The 27,580-nt window shown below is 40.6% G+C and overlaps 1 protein-coding gene across 12 annotated transcripts in view; it reads left to right on the forward strand.

Annotated features, from left to right (window-relative positions):
• Positions 1 to 27,580, forward strand: part of Bcas3 (BCAS3 microtubule associated cell migration factor) — a 484,435-nt gene that overhangs the window by 142,174 nt on the left and 314,681 nt on the right. For all 12 annotated transcript variants that reach the window (XM_031354430.1, XM_031354434.1, XM_031354429.1 and 9 more), the window contains 2 exons: positions 6,569 to 6,702; positions 17,873 to 18,137. In XM_031354430.1, coding sequence (XP_031210290.1) covers positions 6,569 to 6,702; positions 17,873 to 18,137 — 399 coding nt within the window. The remainder of the gene's footprint in view (positions 1 to 6,568; positions 6,703 to 17,872; positions 18,138 to 27,580) is intronic.

Below are 27,580 nucleotides of genomic sequence, written 5' to 3' on the forward strand. Positions count from 1 at the left end.
TCTCCCCTCTGTCTCTCTTCCTCTCCCCTCTGTCTCCTCCTCTCCCCTCTGTCTCTCCTCCTCTCCCCCCTGTCTCTCTTCCTCTCCCCTCTGTCTCCTCCTCTCCCCTCTGTCTCTCTTCCTCTCCCCTCTGTCTCCTCTTATCCCCTCTGTCTCCCTCCTCTCCCCTCTGTCTCCCTCCTCTTCCATCTCTCTCCTCCTCTCCCCTCTGTCTCCCTGCTCTCATCCTCTCTTTCCTGTCTCTGACAAGGTCTCACTGTGCAGCTTTGTCTGGCCTGGAACTTGCTTTGTAGACTGAGTCTGCCTTGAATCCACAGAGCTCTGCCCCTCTGCATGTTCTGGGATTGCTGACATGTGGCATAATTTCTGGCTGATAATGTCTGATTTTATATGGAGTTGCAAAGAATATAAAATTACTCAAACTAATCATGTAAAAGATGAATAAAGACCTAAACTATTTATTTATAGTACAGAAGAAAATACTGTATCGTTAAACACAGACATATTGGAATAGAATAATTAATCTATTAATTTTTGAGAAAAATAGAAATTAATTTATCAAGACAAGTATAATGTTCTTAGTGAATTTGGCTGGAAAAACAGGATATTCCTTTAATTAAAAACATACATACAATCAACTTGGAATAGATCATAGAATTTTAAATCTAAGACAGGGAAACTTCAAAAAAGAGAGTGCAGGTTATATAGCCTTTGACACAGAGACAGGGAAAATTGCCTCTCACTGTCACAAAATTAGCTGTCATCAAAAATTAAAGGCAGCTCCGAGAATCCAGTGCTGTCCTGTGGACTCAGAGGGCACTTACACTCATGTGTCTCTGCTTGCTCATAATTAAAAATAGTAAAATAAATTTTAAGCAGATACAGATATGTGAAAAGAAAACTCAGTTTGAAATTTGTGAAAGTCATGGTGATGTAAATATCCATAGAGTGGAAACATGCAAACTAAACCCAGGAAACAACAGATTAGCCACTGGAGTGACTACAATTTAAAAAAGCATACAATGGCTGAAATACAAGATGAATGTCATTTTCAAAACACAGTTTGGCATTGTCTAGTTGAGTCAAGCATTTAATATCTGACCACAGCATCTTGCCTTTACATAATTAACTCAGAGAAATGAAACAGCCACACAGAAAATAGTGTTGAATACTGAATAAGTAGCAGTTTGAGTGACAGTGTTCAGAAAAGGAGAACCACTGGAGAGTGGATACGGAGATGGCAGCATGTCCTATTCTGTGATGTAAGCAAGTGAACAAGCTGCTGTTGCTTCTGGTGAGTAGTCCCAGCAAATCCTGTGTGAGTGCTTTTTAACAAGGTCTTATATATCATCTCAGTTCTAAAGTAGGCAGTATGAATTCATTTCAGGAAAGAAGTCTGTGGTCAGCCTGGTGATAGGGAGGGGATGGACAATTGTACACATTAGGGCTACATTTCTGATTCCTCTGTATTAGTTTTGATAATAACTGTGTTGATGTAGTAGCCTCATAAAAATGAGCAGTTAAGAATGAATACATTCATTGTAATAAGGCTCAGGAAATTAAGAATATATTCTGATGCATCGTAAGAATAACTTAAATATTTGGAAAAATAAGGAACTTATAAACATATACTTAAATATAAGTATATTAAAATTTCTAGTTGATAACATAGGCCTATTGCGGATTGTAACATTACAATAATTATTTTGGGGGTGCTGGGATAGGCTCTTGCTGTGCAGCTCAGGCCTGAGGCCTGGGATTAGGTTTGTGCAGGCATGCCCAGGTCACAGTACTCAACACTGAAACCTAAGGGAGAGCCAGAAGCACTTCCATAATCCTAAAAAAACTTCAGAGTTCAACATTTTATTCTCCAGCTGCTGAGGTTAGGTGGCTGGATGTACATTAAAGAAAAAATGAGTCAAAAATAAAATGTTTGAGCTGGGCAGTGGTGGCACACGCCTATAATCCCAGTACTTGGGAAGCAGAGGCAGGCAGATTTCTGAGTTCAAGGCCAGCCAGGGCTACACAGAGAAACCCTGTCTTCAAAAAGCCAAAAAAAAAAAAAAAAAAAAAAAAAAAGCACACAAAAAAACCCACAAATATTTGTATGTAATATTGTCTTTAGTTTGAACCTATGTTGGTTACAGATATAGACAACTCTAGGAACGGCATCAAATCAATCATCTCTGTTGTTTTCTTAGCTCTGTTTACTTCAGTGTTTCTCACAGGATGTTTTGTAGTGTGTTTTATAAAGATTTACATTCTTGTCTCCTAAATCGGAAGAGTACATTGATGGGTTTGATTATCAGTGTCTTTAAAAAGTAACATGCTTCTATGACTGCTGGAGAAATTCATGCTCTAGGGCTAGATAGATGTTTAGGACAGAAAGAGGGAGCTTGCATAGTATGTGGCTCTAGCTACAACATGGCAAACAAACAAACAACAAGACCAAAGCCGGGGGGGGGGGGGGGGGGGGCGGCGGCACACACCTGGGGGTGGTTGGAGAGGAGGAGTTAAGAAATGGATGCTGTATACTTGGTGACTTTGAGCTTTGAGACCATTGTTGTGATGAACTTGAGCTGATTGAGGATTTCTATCAATACTAAGATTCTAGTTTTTATTTATTTATTTTTACAAATTCGACTATTTGCCATTGAAAGTTTATTGGTAAATCTTGTTTTATGAGTACTGTAGTGTGATGTCCCGTAAAGACTTGTGTCTGACCCTGTCCTCAGTGCTTATGACTCTTTTGGAAGAAAGTGTGAATAACTGGTAATTTGTCTTTGACTTTTCATGTGTGTACATGATGAAAAACCACTCAATTAGATAGGTGTTATAAATAGGATTTTGAAAAAAAAAAGACATCATGTTTCCAAGACTTTATAGCCTGTGCTCACTGCTGTTTTGCTAGCCTTTAATTTCACTCTTTGGTCTAACCAGCTTTGCCCATTTGAAAGACTTAGCTCTGAAAAAGCCACAACAGCCTTAGCGTTCGTTCTTCTGCAGCTCCTCAGACTCTAGAGAACACCGCGTACCCTCGCAGCTTCAGTCCCCACCCTCCAACACTGAAGCTCATCTATCAAACTTGAGGCTTTGAGTGAGGGAGAGGAAGCTTCCAGATAAACACACAGCAGCGCCTAAATAGCTGATCACTCTGGGCTTCCGCTTCCAGGCCCTATAATTAGAAGCCCTTCTTTTCCTTGTATTCCCAGATGACGCAAATGCTTTTTGTGGCTTGGCACCTCGTTCGGGGCGTGGGTTTAGTTTATGGCCAGGCCAGCGTCTGGTTTAGTCTTCTGATGCTGCATAAATAGTTCTCAAGCCGCAGCCTATGCTGTATGACTTTTTCCTTTTATGTATATGTGCTTTAAAACTTGTTTTCCAGAAAAAAAGAGAGCTTGCTGTTTCCTTTTCAGTATGTAAGTAACAGGAAATTGTACATTAAAAGATCACTGGATTCTGTAGAAATACTCTAGCTGTTTCTTCCTTTTCCCCGCCCTTTCAAGTGTTTATGTTCCAAAAGTTTTGTGAAGCATATAAACTCATGTATGGACTAGAAAGCCAAGTTTGGATGAATGGAAGATTTCAGCATCTGAGGTAGGCTCCACATGCATAGAGGTGCACGTGTAAGGAGTATTGCTCTGCAAGAGTGGTTGACATAGAAACCACTAGAAAGATCAATATTTCAAATGCTCAAGTGTGATTGCCATTCACATCGGTCAGCCTTTATTTAAATGCTCATTCTGAGGAGAATGTTGCAAGTGTACATTTACTATAAATACAAGCTTCTCTCTCTTTTTCTCCCATTATAATAATGTTTCTGTTATTTGTGCTCCAAACTGATTTTTGCGGAAAGGTAGAAAAGAAGATAGCAGTTGAGTTGAGGTTATTCAAACTTACTGTGACTGAACAGAAAGCAGGAGTAGGGAAAGCATGGCTCCAGTACAAAGCATGGCTGTGACAGAGTGTAGATGCACATAGGGTGGCTCTCAGACAGGTGTGTGAGGGCTCCTCATGTCCATAACTAGGTAGGGTGGGAGGAAAGCTAACGTATGTATTAAGTAATAATTACTCATTATTAAATTAATATAATAGTTGGTACTTTTCACCAATTAAAATGTATATAGCCAGAAAAATGGCTAGTCAGGGAACTCGCACCTTCAGATGGACTGTATCCTCGCATGCTAGTGATAGCCCTTGGCTTAGTGCCACTTATTCATGCCCTTCATACTGTGTGGCAGCACAGCAGTCTACACAATAAAAACCAAAGGACAGACCCTGCAAGCGAGGTGTGTGGAGCATGCACTCCGGTACAGTCAGTTTAGAGTAGAAAGGGATTATCCCTCAAAACCACAGATTTAAGCAAAAAGCTCAATATTAAAACAAAGTTTTTCTTATTTCTCTGGAAGGGGAGATAGCATGATCAAGAAAGCCCCTTTCATCTATTGCACCATGGGTCTATCAACCCTGCGATTTCATCAAATATGGGAAACTCAATTGCTAATTTATGGTAGCTGGAAACTGTTCTCATTCTTCCCCAGCCCATTTAAAAATAATTCTAAAGAGCCAGGCTGTGGTGGAACATGTCTTTCTTCCAGCATTCTTATGTCATTATTCTAAAGATGTATGAGCTTTGGGGATGTGACAGAGGCAGGGGGATCTCTGAGTTGGAAGCCAGCCTGGTCCACAGAGTAATTTCCAGGACATTCGGGGCTACACAGAGAAACCCTGTCTTGACAAACATGATTATGATGATGATGATGATGATGATGATGATGATGATGATGATGATGATGATGATGATGATGATAATGATAGTAGTAGTAATAGTAGTAGTAGTATAGTAAGAATCCAAAATAGAAATAAACGTTCTTATACTCAAGCAAAGAAAAAGTAAGGAGACAGGCAGATAAATTAATCAACATGAACTTAAATTCCACTCCACTAATTAATGTACAACATGAGAATGTAGTAAATGAAATAATTAAATTAATTTCGGATTATAGATGCCAGTGGTTGGTAATAATTCTAAAGAGGGAAGCAGCATGCACTGGCTTTTCCTGTATTCCCAGGCAGGAGGATCACATTTCAGAATTCAGGTTAGCAATTAATACAGGGACTCCTAAACATGAAGGAATAATATTCAGGAAAAAGATGGGCGCATTGCTGTTTGAAGTAGACAGGCACAGAAGCACAAACGACAAGCAGTCTCACAGATGGCATCTGCAGTCTCATATGCATTGGTGACCCGAGACTACCAGGAGGTTGCTGTGCTATGGATGGCAGTGTAACTGCAGGGGACAGAATGAGACTGCATGTTCACAAAGTCTTCCCCATACAGACATGATGAAGGGTCAAGAGTTTAACCTGATTTAATTACACAGTATATACCTGTGTATAACCATGCAATTTCTGTGTTCTATGTGGGGACAACAGCTTTGTTTATTAATGTGATTTTCATGGTGGAGATTTAACTCAGAGACTTTTGTGTATAAAGCAGGAACTCTGCAGACATAGTTTAAATATTCACACAGAGAGATGCACACACACAAATCCCGCTTACTAAGCAATAGCCCTTTGTAACTTTGTCCTTTGCCTCTGGAAATTGGATAAGTGTGTTATTTCTTGATTAACTGGCTTAAAACATGAAACTAGGACATCTTTGTAACTCATGACCACGACACCTTTTCAACGTCAAGATTATACTCTATAGAAAGTACTGTTGGCAGTTTCTGTTAATTCTGTGTAAGGGTAGAGATTACTTTTTACTGTATTAATTACAAAAATCACACCTATTTATGCCTGTGTACATTCATGTGTGTGCGCGTGTCTTTTGTTTGTTTATTTTAGGGACAGGATAGGATCTCAGCTTTTGTCCAGGCTGGTCTTGAATTCCTGGGTACAAATGATCCCTCTGCCTCTGTATCTTGACTAACAGTAATGGCTATTTTTAATTGAGTAAATGACACCAGTTTCATTAGTATCATTAGATGTGCATGTGCATTATATATGCAGGTGCATTAGATGTGCAGGTGCATTATATGTGCAGGTGCATCTAAGTCAGAGGCGGTATTGGCTGCTGTGCTCAGGGCACTAGCCACTTCCTTTGAGGCAGGGTCTCTTGCTGGCCTGGAGCCCACCACTTAGGCTAGACTGGCTGGTGAATTCAGGGATCCTCCTATTCCATGTCTTCAGTGGTGCACCACCAGGCTGGGCATTTTTACACGAATTCTGGGGGTTTGAACTCATCCAGGTAAAAACCATCACATCCCACACCAGCCCAGCCAACTTCCCAAGCCTCGAGATATTCTGACAGTTGCTGAGAATTTTGTAAATTTTGGATGTAAAGTTTCTTCCTGCTTTTCATAAAGAATATCTATCCTGCTTCCTCTGTTTAGTAACTCCACTCTGTTGACATTGGTGTGATGCTATAGAAAGAATGCGCTTTATTTTAATTATTTTATGTTATAATTCATAATACTTAAGAATAGCACTGGTTGTTCTGTAAATATCTTATCCACATACATAATCCCTTTTGTTTTTGTCCTTTGTTTTTTTTATCTTCCAGGAATGCTTTTAGTTACAACAGATACTCTTGGCCATGACTTTCATGTCTTCCAAATCCTGACTCATCCTTGGTCTTCATCACAGTGTGCTGTCCATCATCTGTACACGCTTCACAGGGGAGAGACCGAGGCCAAAGTAAGTGTGTGCTCTCCCAGAAGGGATTGATTTCTCGGTGCGGTATGGCATTTGAGGTAACTGGAGATTCATATCAATTTGGAGATTAGTATTTATAAGAAAACAATATTCTCTGTATTAGAGTAAGTTCTAGTAAATTATGCAAAGGTACCTACTCTATCTAATGAATGCATAAGAAATAATGAGCAGTTCCTGAAAGAAACAGACTTGAAATGCGACAGCTCACTTTTTTGGGTTAGATCCTTATTGTTATTGAGGACCAGAGACATGGTTCTTGCTGTTCTTCAGTGTGCCTATGTTCAGATCCTAGAACCCACACCGAGCAGCTCACAGCCTCCTGCAGCCACAGGAGAAGGTCAGGGAGAGCCAGTGGGCACCTGCATACACTCATGTGACACTCATGCACATCCACACAGTTAAATAATAAAGTTATCTTTTAAAAAATGTTGACACATGAGTAGATCAGCCTGATCTTATTCTTTATCCTGTCTCCCTTTTTTGTGCCAAAGGAAACCCTGCTGCCAGGTGATGTCTTATTCAGAGGACCTTTTTGCTAGTCACTTTGTGTTTGTTTATGCTTTCTTATGTAAATTGGCCAGTATTGTAAATACATACATATTTTCTTTTAAGTGCGTGTTTTCATTTGTTTATGTATTTTGAGACAGGGTCTCATTACAGATTGGCTTTGAACTTGCTGTGTAGCTATGTTTAGCCTTGATCTCCAGACCCTCCTGCCTCTACTTCCCCAGTGCTTGGATTACAGCTGTGTACCACCATAGTATGCAGGAGTTAATTTTTAAACATTTATGCATACAGATATGTAAATACTATGCAGCATGCATTTCACAATACTTTCTTGTATAGAATCTAGTGACTATTTTATCAGGTACTATACCAGGACCCTTACATGTATTCAGTTTTATTTTTTGTTCATTTTGTTTTTTGAGACCAGGTTTCACTGGGTTGCTTTGGCTGTTCTGGAACTCACTCTGTAGACCAGTCTGTTCTTGAACTCACAGAGATCTGTCTGCCTCTGCCTCCTAAGTGCTGGAATTAAAGACATGCACCACCAACATGCCTGGCAATATTTGTAACATCACAATGCAGGCACCCTGTTTTCTTCTTCTTAGCAGCATAAAATCTCATGGTGATTTGTTTTCCCAGGCTGGTGGCTCTGTGCATCCCAGCCATCACCACAGAAAGCTACAGTTTAGAATTCATCATTGTTAGGATACTAGCTAGCCATGGTGAGATGAAAGCCAAGGGAACCAGCTGAGGCTCCGTGTGCTTTGACACCAGCTTGTTAATGCGCATGTGAAAGGGAGTGGGAGGCCAGGAGGCACAGCTAGAGATGCTTTATTTTGTAATATGGCAAACTATTTTAACCTTATGATCCTTGTCTGTCTCAATAAATACTAGGATTTTATTTTAAAAATAAGTTGTTCCTTATTGATTCCTGTATATTTTAGGCTTTTAGTAAGCAGACATATTTTCTCTCATTTTTATTTATTTTTATTTTTTGCTGGACCAGCAGTCAAACTCAGGACCTTTTACAATGCCTGGCAAACACTCTACCTCTGAACTCGGCCCTGCCCAGCTCTTGATGGTCAGCATGGCCCTGCCAGCCCATGAGCACGCGTCTACTGCAAAGGAGAACATCTTCTTTCATAGCCATAAGAAGCCTCTAAAAGACTAAGGAAAAATAGTTCTGCCCTTTGAACTGTCAAACCCCAGCACAATGTCATTTGTTGTTGGTTCAACAAGTAGCAGAAGGATTTAACCCAAAAGAGTGAGCTGTTGCATTTTAAGTCTGTTTGTTTCAGGAACTGCTCATTATTTCCTGGCTATTTATGATCTCAGCACATTGAATACCTCAGCCCATTTCTTCTGTGGAGTCTTCCCCAGTTGTGACAGGAGTTGATATTCTTCTCACTCTATTCTGAGGTAGACTGGCTTTTGAGCTGGGGTGTCATGTGTTCTCTAGGCTGGCCTGCAAGCCTCCTTCCTCTGTTGGGATAACAGGTCTTCAGTTCTGCTAAGTATTTGGTCAGGATACCAATATTTTATTTTATTCTTTAAAAGGCATATCTTGCTCAATAGTTATGTTAGCATTTAGAGCGGTCCAGATTTGGAAAGTGGGCAGCTATTGACAGGCCTTGAATATGTCTCAGACTTGTCTTAACATATCTGTCACGTCTTGAGCATTCTTTACTGTGGAACTGACTTCTTTATGTCCAGCTTCATGCTTTTCTTTGTGCAGTGGTACAGTGTGAGACAAGCATCTTTTGTGTTTATTTTGTATCTCTATACACAGTCCAATTTCCTGTTCTCTTTTATAAAACCCGCTTTGCTTTTAGGCAACCCCCAGCCTCATCAAAACCATTGAGACTGTGAACGTTTATGCACCTGACTCATTTTTAATGCCTTGTTTCTAGTAGTATTATTTGTTGTTTAACTTAAAACCTAGAAGTTCAGTGAGGAATAATAATCTCATAGGTCTTAGGGTGGTGTCCACCCCCCTTGATATTTGGTATTGACAACCATTTGTCCATTTATCAGGTCGGCAAATAAAATAGAAATTGCTAACAATGATTTTGCTCAGGGTCTACCCTGTAATTTGGAATTTCTAAAAAACAAACATAAAATATAAGGACCTAAGTTGGTAACCATAAAATTAATCGTTATAAAGTCCTACTGAAATTATTTTGAACTGATAAAATTTTAATACCGATCATGAAATCTGTCTGGCACATGATTTATCTGGCCATCTTTTAGTACTTGAAAAATCATATTATTCTGAATTCTTCCAAGAACTCCAAGGGCACTTTAATCAGGCAAGGGAATAAAAAAAGTATATGGATCTAATTACGCTGAATTAAGTTGTTTTGTGGTCTTTGACTGGGAATATCCTCTGCATCTGACAGTAATTTTCCCCTTGAAGCACATGTGCTCTGAGGAGAATGCCCTTGTCTCAGCAGCAGCGTGAGTCTCACTGATACCTTGTCAGTAGGCTCCAGCGTGGCTTGCTCGACCCTCCATACCAATACCTTGTTGTTCATAGACCATGTCATGTATTACTCACGCACACCATTGCCTTGCCATTTTGTAATTTATTTGATAAGTAGCAATTTCATTTTTGAAGCATGTAAATATTTTCACATTAAAACAGTTTTACAATGTAGTATGATTAATACCTTTTTAGTTCTGAACCTAATTATCATTTAAAACTATTTTTGTTTGAGATAAAATTTAATTTTTAGTGTCTAGCTGTTCCAAACACTGTGAGCTTATTATGCTTATGCAGAAAATGCCTCTTCCCTGTGGTTTTGGAATTCATGGTAAGCCTGTGATTTACTGGTTATCCCATTCATTCATATATATCTGTCAAACTTCTATTTTATTAAGATATTGTTCACAAACTATTGAAGTGTGCAGTTCCCAGGCATCTTAGTATATTATCGGTGGTCTAGACTGTCACCTGTGTTTGGTTTCTGTCCCTTTCTCATCTCTGAAAACACACACTCTGTCATAGCTTCCTTCTGCATCCCTGTGCCTCCAACTTCCCTATGTATTTTGCTGAGATAAGCAGATTACTTCTTTAAACTTCAGGTTATTTATGTAGAAAAGTGGTAGTCTGTACATGCTCCATTGGGGCTTACTGAGGACAGGCAAGGGGAACTCCTCTTGAGTTTGCTGTCTCCCTGTGTTCATGAGATTCAGCTCTAGGAGACTGAGGTCACAGATTCCCAGGACTGGAAAGAACGAAAATGCCAGAAATGTGCCAGGGACATCTGAAAATGTGAAAGGCACATCTGTCATCAGGATATGAGAGAATAAAGCTATATGCAAGGAAGACATGATTGGCTTGGCAGAAAATATAAATTTCTCTTTTAAAATAGCACACAATAAGTTATTTTAAAAACATTAAAAGGTAAAAGTTAGTGCATAAAGACCAAGTCTGATGTATAGGCCTAAAATCCTAGTGACTTAGAAGGGCAAACCAGAAAGACCCTGCCTCAAAGGCTGATAAAAGGGCTGGGGTGGAGGTAACAGTTACAGTGTTTGCCTAGCATGGGCAAAACTTTGAGCTCATTCATTGTTAATGATGGGCTCACTCTTTGTCTCTCTCTCTTTCTCTTCCTCCCTCCCTCCCTCCCTCTCTCCCTCCCTCCCTCCCTCCCTCCCTCCTTCCTTCCTTCCCTTCCTCTTTCCCTCCCTCCTTCTCTCTCTCTCTCTCTCTCTCTCTCTCTCTCTCTCTCTCTGTCTGTCTGTCTCTCTCTCTCTCTCTCTCTCTCTCTCTCTGTGTGTGTGTCTCTGTTTCTCTCACTCTCTCCTAACAGTTAGTTGATAATTTAAATATATCTCAGTGTCCAAAATACTTCATTATATCCATCCTGGAAGAACTAGAAAGCATTGCTGAAAATCAATAAAAGCCTGACTGTGGAATACATTATAGCTTTACAGTGTCAGTTTCCTCTGAGTTTTTCATAATTTTTATTGAAATCTCAGATTTCTTCCCCTGTAGCATATACCTGTAGAAAGACTTATTGAATTTATGTGAATCCAGTGTGGTATGATGATGCATGCCTAATATGTCAACATTCAGAAAGGAAACGCAGAGAAAACAGCAAGTCCCCCCTAGTCTTCATATTGAGTTCTAGCTCCTCCAGGGATACATTGTCTCAATACAAATCAAAAAACCACCAAACAAATACATATAATTGGGACCATGGTGACATATATGACTACTTGATATGCCAACAAAGTACCTTCCTTACTCAGAGGAGTGATGGACAAGTGTGAAACCAATGATCACATAGCTTTTTTAAGGAAACTAAAAAAAAAAAAAAAAAAACTAATGTCCCTTAGGTTTGGCACAAAATTTTTAAAATGTGACACTAATAGTAAAATCCATTAAAGCACTCAATTTATAAATTTTGGCTCATTAAAGTGAAACACTGAAGAAAATCCATTAGAAGGAGAAGACACGAGCTACCTTGCATCTGTGATTCTATTTAAGAACCATCAGCAAGTTCAGTTGGCAGAGTGCTTGCCTAGCAAATCAGTTACTCTTCTTGTAGATGTGACAAAATACTGACAAAAGATACCTAAAGAAGGCTTCATTTTTGTCTGAAGTTCTGGAGGCCACAGTCCATCATGATAGGAGAGAGATGGGCTCAGGACATAGAGGCAGCTGCTCCCGTGTCCACAGAGAGCAGTGAGCAATGAATGCCTGTGCTTGGTTTACTTTATTTATTTATTTATTTATTTATTTATTTATTTATTTATTTATTCATTTATTTAGTGTGCGCGTGTGCCTGTGCGTGCATGCATGTGCTTTCGCACGCTTGCTCTTGTGGAAATCAGAGTGAGTTCTCTCTTTCTGTCTGTGTTTCTCCACCAGAGTTGGCAGAAAGTACCTTGACTGCTGAACCATCTATCTGGCCCCATTTGGCTCTTTTTTATTCAGTCCTGGACCTCAGGCTTTGGAACCGTGTGTAGATGACCACGTGTTCCTCCTGATCCTCACCTCCTCACCTCTGGTGAGCTGGGACATGAGATGTGTGTTACCATGATCATACCTTGCATAGAAGTCCAAACACACAGGTTATGATCAAGGTGCCATTCCTTGCAGTTCTCTCTAGTTGTACTAGTGGGGGTCACTGTGGGTCTTCCCTTCTTCAGTTTACTGGACTTAGTCTGCACATCTCTGCTTGCCTCTGCCTTTGGACTGGCTCACTTTGTTAACCAAGAGCATTTGTAGGCAATATTAAGTGAACTGGCATGCTTGGCCCAGTTTCACTGTTTGTTTTTCTCTGATTCAAATAGGCAAGACAAATTTTTGCCTATTTGAATCCGTTTTTGATTCTCCAGTGCCACTTGCCGCTTACCTCTGTCTTCCTGGGTTGCTGAGGTTACACAACTCTCCTGGCTGTGGGACATCATCGTGTACATCTTAGTCAAGGCATCATGAGCTTTGGGAGGGAGCTTTGTGAGTCAAGTGGCTATTGAACCCTTGGCAGAGAAGACAATGTAGGAGCCTGGGCCTTAAGATCACCCACTTGCCTTTGAGCCTTTGATCCCACTCACTTCTCTGACCTCTTTCACCTTCACAGTTGCCCGTCTCAAATTGGAACCAGTACGCCCCTGCCCTCCTTGAGTCAGTTCTTCAGTCCTGGTTAGAACTGAGCAACTCCTTAAATAGCTAACCTTAAAAAAAAAAAAAAGAAAGAAAGAAAGAAAGAAAAAAGAAAGCACATGTACTTAGCCTCTCCCTCGGGCAGGTGGCGATGTTGAGCTGAGATAGTGCCTCAGGTCTCAGGAGCCTTAGTCGCATCCAGAGTTCCTTATGGAACTACCTGTTGGTCTTGCTGGACAGCACAGACCAACAACTGGAAGGCTGGTAGGCGTTCAGTTGTGAACCTGTGGGTGGTGAAGATTTCTGAAACAAGCATTTAAACCACCTCAGACCTCATCAGTGGTGTGTAGCTGCTTGATTTGAACTGTGTGATCCCACCCTTCTACCTGCACATTCCTATGTGTGCCCCTTATGGAAATGCAGTATATTCAGTGTGAGCTTTAGCCGTTGTACCAGTGACAACCGTAATGAGCTGATGCTATCCACTCTCTGGGTGGCTAGGTTGAGGACTTTGGTCTCAGAGCCACAGCTCCAAGTGGCTGTGGTGGGGTCCAGGGAGCAGCCATGCACAGCAGGATGTGCCTTCTTTCTATAAGCAAGCATGTACAAAGCTGTGCTTCAACCTCACTCGCTGGCATTTCTGTCTGCCCTTTCTTCATGTCTGCTATGGATGGATAGTTGGTCACAGGGACCAGGCCCATGGCAACACATTCTGTTTTTAAATTGAAGTGATTATAGTTTTACGTGCACTTGTACAGAAAATACTAGAACATTCCATAAATCTTCTAATGTACCCTGATAATGTTCACAACATCAGAGAAAAATGTTCTACATTATTATACAAAATTTGATTGATTCTACCATTCTCTTTTTAGATAAACCAGATTTACATGGAGCCATTTTTTCCAATATGTGTATATTCAATTTTGTAGCACTTTTTTAATATGTATAATTTGTGTCTGTACTACCAATTTTAAAATACTTAACTGATCCCTTATTGTAGCAGGTTTATCTCTTGTCTACCTACCTTGCTCAGTTTGTGGGAGTGCTCACTTCTTAAAGATGTTTTGGGGTCTTTTGTTGAGTTTATTGATGTGTTTGAGACAGGGCCTTTTGTAGCCCAAACTATCTTTGAAATCTCATCTTGTCTCCACCTCACAAATGCTGAGATTATATGTTTTATGCCACTATATCTGGCTTCTTTTAATTTTTTGTGTTTTGTCTCACTGTGCAGTTCTTGTTGTCCTGGGACTTAGTTGCAGATCAGGAATACCAGGAATTCTCTTTGTTATAACTTTTAAAATTTTAGTTATTATTACATATATGCACACACATATATGCACACACATGCAGATGGAGAGAGAGGTGGGGAAATGAATGAATATTCGTGACCGGCTGATTCGTCTCCCCAGTCCTTGTTTTTGTTTTTGATGAGATTTAACTTTTTCTCCAGTAGCATAAAGCAAGTGATGTGCAATCTCCCCCCTCCTCAAGTAACTTGTCTCTTACCTTTTTCTGATATTAATTCACAGAACAAAACTTAGTTTGATGTGCATAGATTTGAGTGGACCATTCTCATGTTAGTAGAATGGAGAATGGTCACCTGGCCTCAGACCTGAGATCTCTCCTGTACAGTTCACACAGTCAGGGTGTAGGTGATTCAGAGCTGAGGTCTCTCCTGTACAGTTCACACAGTCAGGGTGTAGCTGAATTAGACCTGAGGTCTGTCCTGTACAGTTCACACAGTCAGGGTGTAGCTGAATTAGACCTGAGGTCTCTCCTGTACAGTTCACACAGTCAGGGTGTAGGTGATTCAGACCTGATGTCTCTCCTGTACAGTTCACACAGTCAGGGTGTAGCTGAATTAGACCTGAGGTCTGTCCTGTACAGTTCACACAGTCAGGGTGTAGGTGATTCAGACCTGAGGTCTCTCCTGTACACTTCACACAGTCAGGGTGTAGCTGAATCAGAAAAATCACTGTGTTATCTCAAACAGATAAGCTCTGAGCTCCTTTCCTGTATCTGACAGTTTAGAAATGTTGAACTGCTTTATTTTTCTGAGTTTGTTAGTTTACTTAGACACAAATGTTCAGGTTATGGCTATTTTCCTTGCATAGTGCCTGCTGGGGTGTGGCTGTCACCCCTATACTATCCTTTAGTTGTGAGTGCCCTTCTCATGCCTTTTCTAGTCTGGTAGCAATTTTCTTTTCTTCTCTCTCTCTCTCTCTCTCTCTCTCTCTCTCTCTCTCTCTCTCTCTCTCTCTCTCTCTCTCTCTCTCTCTCTCTCTCTCTCTCTCTCTCTCTCTCTCTCTCTCTCTCTCTCTCTCTCCAGCTTTGAATAGTTCCTGATTTGTTTGGTTTTCTCTGTTTTGCATACCATTGGTTTTCACTCTCATCCTGGTCACTCTCCTACTTGAACTCTTGTTGTCTCTCTCTTCTTCTTCTGATGATTCCTTGGGTGTAAGAGCTTGCTCACTGAGGTAAATAGACCTTGGCTGTGACTCTCCCAAGCTGCACTGGGGTCATGCTGTAGATTCTGATTCATCTTCATTTGTCCCCATGTGTCTGTCAATGTTTGTGAGGCTTTTGCTTTGATGTGTGGGTGACTTAATAATGTGTTGTTTAATGACCATGCTAGTCTCCCCATTCCTTTATATTTCTGTTAATTTGTGGTTAGATTATTGCCAGAAAACATGGAGGATTTCATGTCTTTGATGAAGAAAAATTTTAATAGTTGTACTAAAGAAAATTTAAAGTCACTGTTTTTTATAGTGGTTGTTTTTTCAAATAAATTAATATCAAAAATTTAACATCCTTGGGGGCTAAGCTCATATTTCCAACTTAGAAATATAAGAGTGTTGAGCTCCTGGTCTGCACCGTGGCGAAATTGTCTTTTCCCTCTTTCCTATGGCTTGTTTGATACCCTCCCCAAGCCGTCCCAGGATTGCTTTTCATCTCTTTCATTAAATACAAGGACAGAAAAGTACCAACAGAGCGAGTTCCTTATTTGAAGCTCTGCTAAAAGTCTTCAAGACTAAACAGAATTAACATCTTAGTTAATTTTGAAATCTTTACTTATGAATAAAAAGTAATCCAAGCCTGTCAATTAGCACAGAGACTTGGGGTTTTTTGATCTTAGAATTCTTATCGAAGGGAGCATTTTCTTCCTCCTGCTTGCCTCTCTCCCACGTCACTCCTTCTCTCATGGGGTTGCCAGTTCAGCCATTAGCCATACTCTGCTTTTTACAATAAGCCGGGAACAGAGGCAATAGACTTTTTAAAAAAGCTGGGTTGTTCTCATCATAATGTAAGAAGTCGTCTACTGTACTTCCTCAAGTGTGCCTCTTACTTTTGGGGCTCCTCTTCTGACTCAGCCTTACCATCCATGTGCATGCTACCCCACCCCATCCAGCCTTACCATCCCAGACCCCAGTGCTATCAACTTCGGTTATCAGGAACCTGAGACTTGCCCAAACTGATATTGGCTCACAGATTACACTATAGACACCTGTAGGAGAGGAGATGCCGGGCAGGCTGTTACTAAGCATCTGCCATGGTTGGTGAGGCAGTGATGGTGAACTTTGTTTAAGTCAAGGCATGTCTCATGCAATAAGAAGTACTTGTATTTCTAGATAATAAGTAGTCATCTCTGGGTGTTGGATTTAAGTGTGTCTCTAATGTGATTTTCTGTAGCAACCATGTATTCTCACCAACTATGAGCTACTTTTCTCACTGCTGTAATGAAACACCTGACCAGAAGCAACTCAGAAAGGGTTTATTTTGCCTGACAGTTGACGGTGGGTGCAGACCATGGTGGGAAAGTCAGGGTAGCAGGAGTGGGATGTGACTGGTCACAGTGCGACCTCAGAGGAATAGAAAGTAAGCATGGATTCATTACCCCTCTTCTGTTTATAAGTCTGGACCCCAGACTAGTGCCGCCCACATTCCCTATGGGTCTCTGTCCTTCAGTTAAACATCTCTGGATACACCCTCCTCGTCACAGCCTGTAGTGTATCCCATCACTTAGAGTCAGGATGCGCCATCCCGCACCTTCACTATAAAGCATTTATTGCTCTGGAACTTTTAGCCTTCATGTCATTGGCCTCCTCATTGTTCTTACTCATTGCAGATCTTCCTGAGTTGAATGTATGTATGTGTTTGTGTGTGTTTATACGTACATGCAAGCTGTGGTTAATCTTCTAAACTATAGCCACCTCAAGTCCTGACAGTTTAATGTAGAATTCTAAGGCCTTTTCTACTTTCAGTGACTATATTGATAGTCAATGTGTCTTCTGACTCATGTCTCCTGAGAACCATATACAAAAACACTCATCTCTTCATTCCTGGTGAATTGTTTGGTAGGCCATTAGACTTAAGCAAGTGATTGAATTATTAACATTGACTGCATTATTTACTCTTTTGTATTTAATAGAAAACCTTTTGGGAAAATGTACCGTATGAGTGTGTAGGCCAGAAGTAGATTCCAACTGCCTCCCTTCTCCCCTCATCATTTTAGATGAGGGACCCAACTGAGCTGGAGCTCACTGATTTGTTAGACCAGCTTAGCAGCAAGCTCCTGGGATCCACCCAGACCCCTCCTCCTGACTGTAGTAGCCCCTTTGGTTACAGCCATACACTGCCATACCCAACTTTTTATTTTAAAGGTTCTGGTGCTCTGCACCCAGGCTCTCCTATTTTTGTGGCAGGGCCCTTACTGCGAGCCATCTGCTCGCCTTGGAACACGCGGCGTCTGTCTCACAAAGCTCTATGGGTCAGGTGCTGGTACTTGGTACTGGAGGTACTGATTCTTGCCTCTCACTTCAAACAGCAGGGAATAGAGCCCTTCACTCCAGGTTTTATCTGATCCTCACATGGAGTTTTGGTGACCTATAACATATTTTATAAATTTGTGATCTATTTTTGCACAAATCCGCTAAGGAGGCAACCATTTCTATTTGTATTTCCATTTATGCCTGTCCGTAGGTACACCTGAGTGACTACAGCTGTTTTTGTCTCTTTCCTCCTCCATAGGTTCAGGACATCTGTTTCAGCAATGATTGTCGTTGGGTGGTGGTCAGTACCCTCCGGGGCACGTCCCACGTTTTCCCCATCAACCCTTATGGTGGCCAGCCTTGTGTCCGCACACACATGTCACCACGAGTAGTGAATCGCATGAGCCGTTTCCAGAAAAGTGCTGGGCTGGAAGAGATTGAACAAGAGCTGACATCTAAGCAAGGCGGCCGCTGTAGTCCTGTTCCAGGCCTGTCCAGCAGCCCTTCTGGCTCCCCGCTGCATGGTAAACACTTTCCTCTCATGCTGCTTCCCAATAGCTTCTTGCTCAATCACATGGCATCAGATGCAAATTTTTCTTCTTTTGTGCTGAGCATAGTTAAGAAATTCATATTTATTAAATCAGTTAATAAGTATGAACCACAGTGATCAGGGTGATCTTTTTCATGGTATTTTAACTGCTTTACTTTTTCAGTATGTAAGGGATATTTGGTTTGAGATTTGGTCTGTCTTCATAACATTGGAAGTATGTACTCCAGAACATTCTTAGTGTACTGACCTGGTATGGCTGTTCAGTGAGAAATATTTGTTGTTGCAATAGACTTGTGATCATATGTGTACTTGTTTAAGGGAAGATCTCTGGGATTCCTCCCATATGTTACAGCAGGACAAAATGCCATCACCCTGATCAGAAAGTGAAACGTCACCAAAATCATTCCCTGCCCACTTCTTTAAAAAACTAGACCATAGTTCTGGCTTCTTATGGTGTCCACTTGCATTTGGAAAATCCTTTTACTCCAGAGCAACCCTTAAGTACATCCATTTGATGTAAGTAGACTTTATGTTGTTGATGTGTTTTGTTTCTCTAATCTCATTTTATAAGTTCTGTTCATTTTGGAAGATGGTTGCTCTTCAAACTGTATCCTTGGCTCACTTTGAATTTGTGCTTTCCACCTTAGACTCAGGGATTACAGGCCACGTCCTGCCCCTTCCTTAGACTCTGGGATTACAGACCATGTCCTGCCCCCTTCCTTATCTCAGAGTTGTTTTAGGCTGCCAGTTAACTCAGTTGGTTTTGAAGTGTTCGAGGTTCTGCCTCACCTGCTCACTCTGTGTAGACATGCTGCTGTTGGCTGTTGGTTATTGTGCGTGATGTTACTAATGTATACTCATGTGGTTTCTGGTTTGGAAACATCAAATTCTGATGATGCAATGAGCATTTTCTAATGTTTATTGTTAAAAATGTATGTTCATGTTGGATTGGAAATTCTCAGTCCTTCCGTGTGTGGACCATTTATGGTGCTTTCTTCTTCTGTTGCATGTTTATAAGGTCTCACAAATACAGCCACAATGGCCTGGAACTCATAACCCTCCTGTCTTAGTCTCCAGCGTCCCCAGCCAAGGGAGACTTCACTTGGTGATACTTATTTTCTGGAGAGTTGCATGGTCTCCTGAGTAGTGTCTGATTTTAAGACTATATTCTAAGACTGAGGTATTTTATATCGAGAGATTATGGTGACCACCATAGAGACTCCTGTAAAATAAAATGTCATTTAAATGTGAACTCATTCTGTCAGGTGCTACCCCATCTTTCAGATATCTCCCTCTGTAGCAGGGAGTCACTTATGCTTCAAGCAGTTTCTTACTATTTATTCTTTAGCAGACTCACCCTGTTTTTCCTATGCTTTTAGCTGGCCACTTGCCCCTACATGCAGCCTTTTCTCCCGGCAACACTGCATGGCATCTTCTTGTAGCTCACCCTTACTCTTTCTGGGATTTCTTGTCTTAGAGGAACAGATCTCAATCAGAGCAGTGGTTGTTTCTCTTCATGTTCTCTTTGTGTCTTCCATGTCAAAACAAAATGGGCATTGTTGTTGGTTAGTTCTAAAAATGATGTATTTACAGTTTGTGTGGGTAAACAGTCTGATGCTGGTTAAAAACAATGTAAACCTTGGAGCAGGGAGGGATTCATCTCGAAAATGAATCATGTCTTGGCTGCTGTGCGTTGTTTGTCTGCGCTCATTTTAGCAAAGTAAAGGAAACTGTTAAATAACAATTGATATAGGGTATTTCCTTTTCATTCTTTGGAGCCAATCCAGTTTAGGTTAGGATTATGTTATCTTTTTATTTTAATTTTTTTTTATTTTTCCAGAGGATGTTTATTTACTTGAAGTATATTCTTTATAAATCTCTCTTTCATTTCCAATCTCACTGTCTGGGCTTTAGAATAGATGAGGTATTCTCATGTTGAGATTCATGAGGAGGCATAGGAATCTTTAGCTTTCACTGTGACTGTGGAGAGCACATGACGGTAACATGAGCAGTGGCTGGAGGCAGGGCAATAGTCACTTATCACAGTAAACCATAGTACCTGAGATGATAACCTGGAGGGGCTGCGGCTCCTGAGTCCTCACATGCTGTCCATGCGTAACTCTGCTTTGCAATTACCTGTGACCTTAATGTGATTTTACTTATCACTATGACACCACCTTAAAACATAACATGACTGTACCAGAGTACCATTTTTCCTTAATAATTATATTTATTTATAACTGAAAATTTTTATTCTCAGAGCACACAGCCTTTTCTAGATTTGCAAATGGTTTGTCATTCAGAAATAGTGAATCTTTGATGACTTTTTCTTCTTTCACCCATTTCAGTTACCTCTATTTTATTTGAAAGAAGCTATTGAAACTGTTTCCTTAATTAACCATATTATGATTCCCTAACTCTGGTGAAAATTGTGTCTTACCAAGCTGTTAGCTGTTAGGGTGGAGAATGTCCCAAATCTGATTTCCCTCATATCTTACCAAGGATTCAGCCCCACTTGGCATTCATGCATGGAAGGTCCCTTCATTTTGTGTTTCCTTACCTGCAGTTGTCTCTTAAGCTCCACCGCTTATCAAACTAGCCACCTACAACTGCATTTCTTAAGTTCTGCTTAGTGCTATTGCAGGTGTAAGTCTCAGTATTGCTCTTTTTTTGAATATAGGAATTAATTATTGGCATATTGGTATATCTTATTGACTTTAAGGATGGTGGAATCTTTGTTTTCACCTGTTATCTTGGGCTTTTGTGTACTAGGTGGTAAATGTAGAATCAAAGAAGTTATTCCCAGAGAAACAGAAACAGAAAAACTTGTCAAAGCAAAGACATTTTTTATATATACTATCATTGCTTTTCATTTGATGCATGTAAGATGGTCACTTACTCATCCACTGTGAATTAATTATTATTATTTTTAATATATGTGTTGAGGCTCTTCTGAGAGCAAGTAATTATGGTGAACAAATCAAAATAAGTCTGTTTTTTTTGCAGCTATTGACAAATTTAAAGAAGGAGAGGGAATACAGGCAGTAGTATTGCATACCTTTAATACTTTAATACTCCAGAGTTAGAGAGAGATGTATGTGGGTTCAAGTCCAGTCAGGTATATATCCTGAGACCCTGTATCAAAAAGAATGGAAGAAGTTAGGAAATGTCTTCAAATGATTTCAATTTTAAATTACCATCCTGTTTGTGGAGGTCACCATGGTGATATTGAGCAAAGGCTTGATGGCTATGAGTAGACAACAGAGCTTCTAAACCCTGAGCTGAAAATATACCTGCTGTGCTCAGGGAACAGTAAGACAGCTGCTCTGGTCAGGCACAGTGGCCCTCATGCATGTTGAGAACCACTGATTTAAAAGATATAATTCGCCGAGCAGTGGTGGCACATGCCTTTAATCCCAGCACTTGGGAGGCAGAGGCAGGCGGATTTCTGAGTTCGAGGCCAGCCTGGTCTATAGAGTGAGTTCCAGGACAGCCAGGGCTACACAGGGGAACCCTGTCTCGAAACCACCCCCCCCCCAAAAAAAAAGAGAAAAAAAGAATAGTTCTGAGTGCATATGGATTGACTGCTGTCACTCAGAACTTTGCTGCTGTTCGTAGGCAGTTGATTCATTTCCCATGTTTTTTAAAAAAAACAGTGTAAGCAAACAATGAATATTATTGAATGAAAATTTGAACTTATTTCGTTGAGGCTTTTAATTGCCTTCGTAGGGACATTAGCTTGTGACTATTTCTGAAGTGGGAGATGGTACAAATCTGAAGTTGAAAGTGGCACTAGTCATGGTTCCACACGTGAGCTTACATAGTTGATAGATGTGTACACCTCAGCTTTTTACATTTTTCCTTTAGGTGCATGCATGCATGTGTGGTGTGCGTGCATGCGTGCGTGCGTGCGTGCGTGCGTGCGTGTGTGTGTGTGTGTGTGTGTGTACATGCATGCTCCTGACAATCTCTGGGAGTTGCCTGTCTTCCTTTCCCCATGTGGGCCTGAGGGATTGACCTCAAGTGAAGAGTCAGGCTTGGCTTACTTTTGCCATTTCTTTTTTTTTTGTAAAAAAGATTTTCTTTTTAGGTTTAAGAATATAGTGTGCACCCTGTCATGAGCCTTTAAAAGACTTATCGACCTCCCTTGCCCCTTTGTCCCTCCCTGTTTCCCTTCCCCTGTTCTTTCTAGTCTCATTGTATAACCCAGGCTGGCCTCACTATGTAGTTAGTTATGTGTAACTATGTGGCTCATTATGTAGCCAAGGCTACCCTTTATCACTGCTCCCCCTTCCTGCCTCCAGCTCCCAAGGTTTGAGTATGTCCCCCTAACCCAGCTTCTTTCTGGGCTGGTTGAGGAAGGAAGACGCCCGCAGCTTCTGACAGCTCAATTCCAGCCTCTGCTCCCTCCCAACCTGAGGACTTTGAAGGAGGCCTCTCATTTCTTGGACCCAGAACTGCTATGTTTCAGCAAAAGGCTTACAAGTCCAGCAGTATTTCTTTCTTTTTAGCATCTGTGTATACAGCATTCCTGTCTTACCACTTGGAGACTGTTTATAACCTTCATTTGATGGTTTATTGTAGTTATTTACTTTGGTCGATAGGGAGTTTTCTTGATACAGACCGCATCACATTGTAAATACGAAGCAGCCACACAGCTCTGCTCCACATAGCTTCACCTCCTTGGGAGAGTCAGCACCAGCCTGCCGTGTCCTGACTGTTCTCCGAGTCACTGTTTACTTGTAGAGTGGAGTTTCCATAAGTGTTTTAATTTTTGCCAAGAAAAATCAATCATGTGCACTGAAGTTCTGCTTTAAATTTCATGCCTCATCTGACAGAGAGTATATAAATGGTGCAGACACGTCATGTGGGAGAGCCCTCCTTGGGTCGCTTAGCACCTGGGGTTTACTCACTCCTTGTAGCCTGTTGCCTGAGGTCAATGCAGCCTTGCTTCTAATCTGTTGTTTTAAAAACCTAATGTTTTTCTGGCTCCCGAGGCATCCTCTGAAAATGTTGGCATAACTCTGTGCTCATTTTGACATTTACTATACACCAACACCATCCACATTTTAAATATTTTCATGTCATTTTCTGTAATTGTTCAGAGATAGCAGATGAGTTCTTTATGCAAATGTTTGGGAAAGGCTGGCCTCACACAGCAGGTTGTCTAATTTAAAAACCACATAGGAAGCCAGGATGTGGTGACACAAGCCTATGATTAAGTACTCTGGAGGCTGAGGCAGGAGGAGTGTCATGAATTTGGGACCAGCCTGTGCTGATATGTGATATCTCATCTCAATATTTTTTTTTAAATTGAAAAAACTCTCAGAGAAAGCTAGCAGCTGCAGTAGCTTATAGTCTTGATAGTAGTGTGCAGTTCACAGAAGTACTAAGGGACATATAGTGGGTTTTTTTTGGTGTTTTGTTTTGTTTTGTTTTGTTTGTTTGTTTTGTAGTGTGTAGTTTTGCTATATACATGCAAGTTTATCCTGCAGGAGCCGCCTCTAGTTTCAGCACTTGGGAGGAATAGTCAAGAGGATCCCTGGAGCATGCTGGCTGGGTAGCTAGTCTTGGGCCTGCAAAGCTCTGGAGTCTGTGAGAGACTCGGTGCCAGGGGAGCAATAGAACAAGAAACATGGCATGGAATTTCTACATTGCACACACATAAGCAGGCACTTACTCACACTAGCCAAATGGAGGTGTACGTAGTCCCATATGTGAGAGAAGTAAGGTGAGCTATGAAAACCCTCAGGAGCCTATTAAAGTGCACTGCTGTACACGCTAAAATTGTTTGAAAAATAAAATTAAATCCAATTTAACTACTGTAATCTTTTATGTTGTTTACATAAAATAAATGCAACTAAAATATAAAGTAAATAGCAATTAAATGTAATTAGCACTTGGTGCAACTACAATCTTTCATTTTGCTTTTTCTGCTTATGAATATAAATTTGCATTTGCAAATCATGAATAGTTTAGGTTATCATTTAATGGTTAATGAGACATGCCTCTAGAGGGCAGTGTGCTCTCAGCTTTTCTATTACTGTAAACAAGGCTTGAACCTGGTCACCCTGCGAGCAGATGCCGTGACAGCTCTTCTTTTTATTGTGTTTTCTGTGGTTTATTCTCCAAATTCTTCACAAGGAATTGGACTGTGTATTACTGTCAACTTACAGCTCTTTTGAGTACTTTGTGTAGATGTTCAGTTCCTATGTGTGACTCCTGATGGCTGCTTGCTGTGTATAGAAACATTTTAGTTGTGTTATTTCATAAGTGCTATCAGTGTGGTTCCAGCCCTCCTGTCCTGGAGCATATGTGAGCTGCCTTTTTAAAAACCAGCAGTTGTCTGGATGCCATGATTCAGGCACTGTTAGAACTGTTAAGTCATGTCTCTTTTCTTACACTGATTGGCCCTGTCCTTCCTTCGCTTGCTGCACTGCCTGTTCCCCAGTGGCCTCTGCATTCCATGTCTGGTAATTTCTTCTCTACTGTTCACCTTTATGCCCCTTTCTAGAAATCCTGTGAGATGGGATCTCCTGTCTTGGGCCTGGTGCTTCTGTTTGTGCTTTGTATTTTTGTATTTGTGAGGGATTCCCTATTGCCACCTTCCTGTGTCCTACAGTATTCTTATCCCCACAATGCGTTCTAGCAGAGACTTTTCTTTGAACATTTCTCTTATTAGCAAGTCTTTTTCTTATGTTATGTATTTTCTATTATTTAATGTTTTTACAGGTTTTTGTTCTCCTTTTTCTTTTTTTTCTTTTTTCTTTTTTTATTTAGCTGTTATCTCCATTGTTTAATTTTTCTTCCTAAGTCCTGACTGACGTTGTACTCCCGACTGGATGATTTTGAAGTACTAGCCCCTGACCTCATTGCTGTGATTAAACTAAGTACTCATTTCAGTGGCCTGGAGTCCTTGACCACTACATAAAAATTCCTGTTTCAGTCGTTTGCTTTTGTCTCATCATTTAACTTTCTTTATTGCTGAGCCTTCTCTCCAGTCCCCCAACTCAGTTGCTAAGAGCGTGGTCTGATCTTCTAGAGTACCTGTCTTCAACTCCTATTACCTACAAGTTGACTCACAATTGTCTGTAACTTCAGTTCCCTGGAATTTGATGTCATTGCAGGTGGGCTCATACAGGCACACGTGCAAACACCCATACGTGCAAGTAAAAGTCAATACAAAATGATTCATTCTTTTCCCTGTGAAGGGATCAGTCTGTCTTCCATTTCAGGCACAAAACCACGATTAAGACTATAAACTCTGAAGCGGGTTTTGATAATTGGTGGGGGTAAAATATTTCAGTGTTTAGAATTAAAAAAAAAAAGCTTTGGAGAAACTGTTATTTTCTTTTCTAAGAGTGAGTAGGAATTCTGTGCTAGTTCTGTTGCTCTAGAGCTATTTCTGCGAATCACAGAGGCAGAGGCAGACATCTTAGATGTTTATGTGAAAGACAAAGTGTTGTATAGATAACTTATCCCAGAGGAGACTGGAAAGGTTGTTGTTCTCTTTGTACTCATGAGAAAGAAATTTGGAAACAACGTTTCCAGTATTTGGTCTTGAAGAAAGTAGAGAAGGCAAGGAGAGTCGGTATCCTTCTCAGGACAGATGCCTCTTAGTGCTGTTAATTTCTGCAACGCCTAGTGACCAAGTTCAAGTTGAGTGTTGTAGGCAGAGTAGTATTGAGATTTAATTATCTGAACAGGAATTGTAAATCTGTTGTTGGTAATTTTAGTTTACACAATGGCTAAACTATGAAAGACAAGAGAAAAAGAAGAGTAGGTTCACACTGTGCCAGGTTATGTACACTGAGCCCTGGGAGGTAGGATGGTCCCTTGTGTTCCACGGTGGATGGCGTGGGAGCTGGAAGGCAACTAGGAGAGGAAAGGGATTTCAGGGTCACTGGAAGAGCTGCTCACTTTGGCTCAAGTGTTTGTGCAGGTGAGAATTTTTCAAGCCACAATGAGGCACCAGAGAGAAGTATTTCAAAGTGGACAGAGGAGTCCTGTGCGCATGGTGACTGCAGAAGAGACCAGCTTTTCATGTTCAGTGTCAAGATCTATCTTGGGTAGCAAATGATTTACAGTTGTTCACTCTAGCGGGATGGCACAGGATGAAACAGGTTCAGCTTTTATAAAAATCATAGATGTGGAAAAAAAGATCAGTTCTCATATAGATAAATGAATGTGGTATTCCTGCAGTGATCCAGGACCTCACAGTTGAGGATCCCAGGGAGACTAGGACTTGTTCCCTACAGTTGTGCTATGTTTAAGGCTGCTCATGAAAGCACCCTGTGCTTCCAGTGCTCAAGGATATTCTATAGAAAGGGTTTATGTGTAGAGGTTAACTCATGAATACACTTTTGCAAACTTAAAGCTAGCCATCTTGATCTTGATTTAATTCTAATATTCATAAAATGTGCTAAGTTTATATCATTTATTTTATTTTTTGCTAACAGTTTGATTTTAGGAATTGTTGGTTATTTAAGGAGCTAAAATTGAGCATTAGTTTCCTGTTTGTTTTTTTCTTTCCCTTAACTGTTGTATGTAAGCACCTGTTTTCAAGCTGGAAATGGAAACACATTTGAGTACAAATGGGTTTATCTTCCTTCTGTCAGGGACTGCTGATGCAGCCCTTTGCACCGCACTCCAGTCTCTGTGTGCCCTTGAGATCTGGTGCTTGTTCCCATCTGAAGGAAATGCATCTTTGACACTTCTCATGACCTGAGTCATGATGCTGAAAGAGAGCCAGAAAATATTCTTAACAGTCATGGGTAATAAGCAGGAAGGCTTCCGTTAGCAGTGGAGGAGGGTGAAGGGCCAGAGAACAGTAGTGCCTGGGGGATGTGCGGAGAAGACAGTCTGCCATTTTAATTTTTAATCTTTAAATTTTTTATTATTAAGAAAGTTGGTTATTTTTTCTAGTTATATTTGTTATTCAACATAACATGTATTTACTATTTTAAAAATTATTTTTAGGAAAGAGTCTTATAGCCCAGGCTGTCCTTAAAATTTCTGTGTAGCCAAAGGTGACCTCAATCTTTGATCCAGCAGGCTCCCCCTGCTGAGTACCAGGATTCAGGTGTTGTCACCATGTAAAACTTTCGATTTTAACATGTAATTGTCCCTCAGGAGGGATGGTTTAAAAAGTTCATATTGTTCATATTAGTTTTCCTTGTGTTACTTAGTACTTTTTTATGGAGTTTTATGCTGGTACTTCTCTGCAGTCTCTGATCTTGGGTAATAGAGAAAGGAGGGTTTCCATGAATTCAAGGTCATACTGGGAAAATGGTCAAACAAACTTGCTAACTGCATAAAGAAAAAGAAAGTATATTTTAGTAATTGCAGTTAATTCAGTGCACAGTGTGGTTGCTTGTTTGTTTGTTTGTTTTTGTTTCTGAGTGAACTCCTGATACT

Source organism: Mastomys coucha, unplaced genomic scaffold (assembly GCF_008632895.1).
Source record: "Mastomys coucha isolate ucsf_1 unplaced genomic scaffold, UCSF_Mcou_1 pScaffold5, whole genome shotgun sequence".
Lineage (NCBI taxonomy): Eukaryota > Metazoa > Chordata > Mammalia > Rodentia > Muridae > Mastomys > Mastomys coucha.